This window comes from Octopus bimaculoides, chromosome 21 (assembly GCF_001194135.2).
Source record: "Octopus bimaculoides isolate UCB-OBI-ISO-001 chromosome 21, ASM119413v2, whole genome shotgun sequence".
In the NCBI taxonomy this organism is placed as follows: domain Eukaryota; kingdom Metazoa; phylum Mollusca; class Cephalopoda; order Octopoda; family Octopodidae; genus Octopus; species Octopus bimaculoides.
This window is the reverse complement of record NC_069001.1, coordinates 13,418,533-13,422,679: the sequence shown is the minus strand read 5'-3', so window position 1 is coordinate 13,422,679 and position 4,147 is coordinate 13,418,533. Positions and strand designations below refer to the sequence as shown.

The window sequence follows — 4,147 nt, the reverse complement described above, 5'->3', positions numbered from 1 at the left end:
GTGCGGGTGGCACATAAAAGACACCATTTCGAGCGTGGCCGTTTTCGTGCGGGTGACACGTAAAAGCACCCACTACACTCTCTGAGTGGTTGGCGTTAGGAAGGGCATCCAGCTGTAGAAACTCTGCCAAATCAGACTGGAGCCTGGTGTAGCCATCTGGTTTCACCAGTCCTCAGTCAAATCGTCCAACCCATGCTAGCATGGAAAGCGGACGTTAAATGATGATGATGATGATGATGATGATGATGATGATTTAATACAAAAATCTTTTGATCTATTTTACTCTCAGGTCTTTGAATATGAGGCTGTAATAAAAGATGTGGTTGACATACATTACCCAGTCCATGAAATGGTCTGCAATTCCAAGATAAGGTTTGTTCCATTCTGCAACTTTTGACAAGTCGTTTTTGAGAATGAAGAGATTGGGTGTTGTCTGTCTTTTTTGTTAATTGATGGAATTTGATGATGTGGGGTGGATTTTCTTATTGTTAAAACGTTCCTGGTTAGAGGGAAAATATTGCCTTACTCGGAAACATAAGGGTTGGTAACGGAAAGAGCACTCGACCATAGACAAATGTAGCAGTGGCAGACGAAAATCCTTGCAGCAGCAGCTAGAGAGTATGCCTGATACACATTTCTGCGTTGTTGGGTATTGTCAATGGTATGTACTCACTGCTCTCTACATTCTCACCAGTTGCTGTTGTTTGATTTCATCTGCTTCCATTATATTCTCTTTTACTCTTTTACTTGTTTCAGTCATTTGACTGTGGCCCTGCTGGAGCACTGCCTTTTTAGTCGAGCTAATTGACCCCCAGGACTTATTCTTTGTAAGCCTAGTACTTATTCTATCGGTCTCTTTAACCGAACCACTAAGTTACGGGGATGTAAACACACCAGCATCGGTTGTCAAGCGATGGTGGGGGGACAAACAAAGACACACAAACATAAACACAGACATACATACATATATATATACATATATATGACGGGCTTCTTTCAGTTTCCTTCTACCAAATCCACTCACAAGGCTATAGTAGAAGACACTTGCCCAAGGTGCCACGCAGTGGGACTGAACCCAGAGCCATGTGGTTGGTAAGCAAGCTACTTACCACACAGCCACTGCTACGCCTATATATATATTGTTTTCAAATACAGCAAGTCCATAAGAGATAGTATTTCAGAACAAATGCTACAGTTAACTTGCCTTTCATGATATATTTACATTAAATATGATACCAGATGGCTATTTTAATCTGATGTTGCTTTCATTGTGTATAATGGATTATGATGATGATGATATGTCTTTGAACTGCTACTGTTATCCTTTGTGTGTGCACTTACTTTTGTTCAGCTGGCAGTTAAACAGCAAGTTCGGACAACTGACCAATTTATTGAAGCTATGTTGTGTAGTCATGTTTTCAGTATCAGAGATATTAATGATCAGTCATGCACACAATGGATTTGTATGTTACTTCTCCATGTTGAGAGGTCACTGCTCTGGTACAACAAATATATGGCTAGAATGTCACAAACTGATTTTTCAAGCCAGGCTAACTGGTAAGAGACCTTTGAGTAGACCAAGAATGAGATGGTTGGATAATAACCACCTCTTAGTCAATCACACATGGGAATCAAGCAGGAAAGTGTAATGACAGTTGCTTCTGATAGGACCCTATGGAGGAGGTGTCTGAGGGTAATATCTTGATGAGCCACTCAGGATTAGTGGGTGGAGAAGATGAATGGATTAACATTGTTTCTTTTGCATTGCTTGTTTGGATAAGCTGTTATTTTCGTTATTTAACTCTGTTGTAGCTGTGTTACCTGGAGTTCCTATCACAAAAGTATGTTGGCCAGTTCTGATTACGAAGGTACCGTTACGCTTTGGGATGCTTTTCATGGAACAAAAACCAGGGTTTTCCAGGTAAGAACCTACCTTAACTCTTTATTTACAGAAGAAAAAAATTGTCTTGCATATCTGATTGTGGGTTTGAATTTTTTTTAAAATCATTTAGCCAGGAGTGTAGGCAGTGCCTATGACACTTTACAGGGCCTCCAAGACGGGGAAAAGAGGTATTCTGTCTTCAAATTGGTAACCTGGCTTGAATGTTTACTGCAGAGTTGATTCTGTTAAAGGCACCCAAGGTGCCAGTTTGTGATGTTAAATTGGGTGACAGATATACTTTATTTGGATTTACTCTTGGAGTGGTTGGCGTTAGGAAGGGCATCCAGCTGTAGAAACTCTGCCAGATCAGATTGGAGCCTGGTGTAGCCATCTGGTTTCACCAGTCCTCAGTCAAATCGTCCAACCCATGTTAGCATGGAAAGCGGACGTTAAACGATGATGATGATGATGATGATTACCCATGTAGGCTACAGTGGGATTTGAACTCAGAATGTAAATAGCCAAAACAAACACCACAAGACATCTAGTTCAACATTCTTACAGTTCTGTCAATCCACCACCTTAGATTAGTCCTTTTTTTGTTGATCTCAAAAGGATGAAAGACAAAGCTAACTTTGATGTGATTTCAACTCAGTACTGTCAGAACTGCTGCTGCAAATGCAATATGTCCAGTGCTGTAGCAACCTTGTCAATTCATCACCATTTTCACCATGACTCCCCATTGTCTGTAGGTGACGTCTGACCACTGCCTAGATATTGGCTCTCTATCTTTCTTCTGTGTATCTCTGTGATTATAGATATAGGGCAGGGAATTGCCAATTAGTTAATAAAATTAATAATTAACAATTTTGCCAAGTAGTTCAGTATGCAAAAAAACCTTTATCGGTAAAACATTTATAATTATAAACATATAGGGATCAGCATGAGTTGCTTCACCAACATACTGAAAATTTAGAAATAGCAGTCACAGAACTACTAATTCTAACAACTCATGCTGATCCCTATATGTTTATCTCTGTGATTATGTCAAAAATGTCTAATTGCCGATTTATTCATTTGTCTCTTAATACTGTCTTCTTTCTTCGTGTCAGTGTGAGTGATGTTGCATTGTTTGTTACATGTCCCTGTCTCTCAGTACGCTTCCCTTTCTCTGTTAGTTTGTGTGTCTGTTCATTCCTCTGTCTCTCAATTCTGTCTCCTTTCTCTCCAAAGGAACATGAGAAAAGGTGCTGGAGTGTGGATTTTAACCGGATGGACCCCAAATTGTTAGCGTCAGGTTCAGATGATTCAAAAGGTAAGATTGGCTGTCTTTGATGCATGGATGTAAGCCACCACATCTTTCTTTCATAAACACACTGATGTACCCCTAAATGTATCATTAATGTTCCAATGTACCTTATCTTATTTTACAATAAATTTGCAGTTTCTCATGTCCCCCTTCTCACTGTTTTCTATATTCCTGTTTCTCTCTCCAACACTACCTCCTCTCTGTTTATCACTTTAACAATATCCTCTCTCTTTCTGCATCTCCAATATCACCCTCTGTCTCCTTATCTGTCTCCCTCTCTCTCTCTCTCTCTTCACACATTTAATCTCATCTACTTCATTTCTCACTACATATACCTCGTATTTCATCTGCTCTTTTCACCCTGTATTTCACTATTATTACTTCTGCTTCTCCAACTTCACCATTGCTCTACATCCTCCCTCCTATATCTCGACAGCCTTTCTTTTCCCTCTTTCCTCTTAACATCCTCTCTCTCTCACATATGCACACACCTCAAAAGTAAATAGACTCCATCAGTTCTGAAAGATGTTTTCCCTTTCATTTCTGGTTGAAGAAGTGGTTTCCTTCTCTCTGCTCTGCCATAGTAGCCAAGTTGACAGAGATATGCCACAGACATACTCTGACTCATTTGGTGTAGCTTTGCAATATCAGCTACCTTACAACAGGGATTCATCACCATCATCATCATCATTGTTTAACGTCTGCTTTCCATGCTAGCATGGGTTGGACGATTTGACTGAGGACTGGTGAAACCAGATGGCTACACCAGGCTCCAATCTGATTTGACAGTTTCTACAGCTGGATGCCCTTCCTAACGCCAACCACTCCGAGAGTGTAGTGGGTGCTTTTACGTGCCACCACAATCAATCTGACAACCTGAAGACACCTGTCAGAGGATGCAGTTTGCCTGGGCAGGATGCTGTTAATTCTTTTTCCTTTGCTAAATAGCAGTAGCA

At 40.4% G+C, this 4,147-nt stretch overlaps 1 protein-coding gene across 1 annotated transcript in view; it reads left to right on the top strand.

Annotated features, from left to right (window-relative positions):
* LOC106878751 (E3 ubiquitin-protein ligase COP1) overlaps positions 1-4,147 on the top strand; it is a 49,260-nt gene that overhangs the window by 39,721 nt on the left and 5,392 nt on the right. The window contains exons 13-15 of the mRNA XM_014928071.2: positions 290-372; positions 1,813-1,921; positions 3,116-3,197. Coding sequence (XP_014783557.2) covers positions 290-372; positions 1,813-1,921; positions 3,116-3,197 — 274 coding nt within the window. The remainder of the gene's footprint in view (positions 1-289; positions 373-1,812; positions 1,922-3,115; positions 3,198-4,147) is intronic.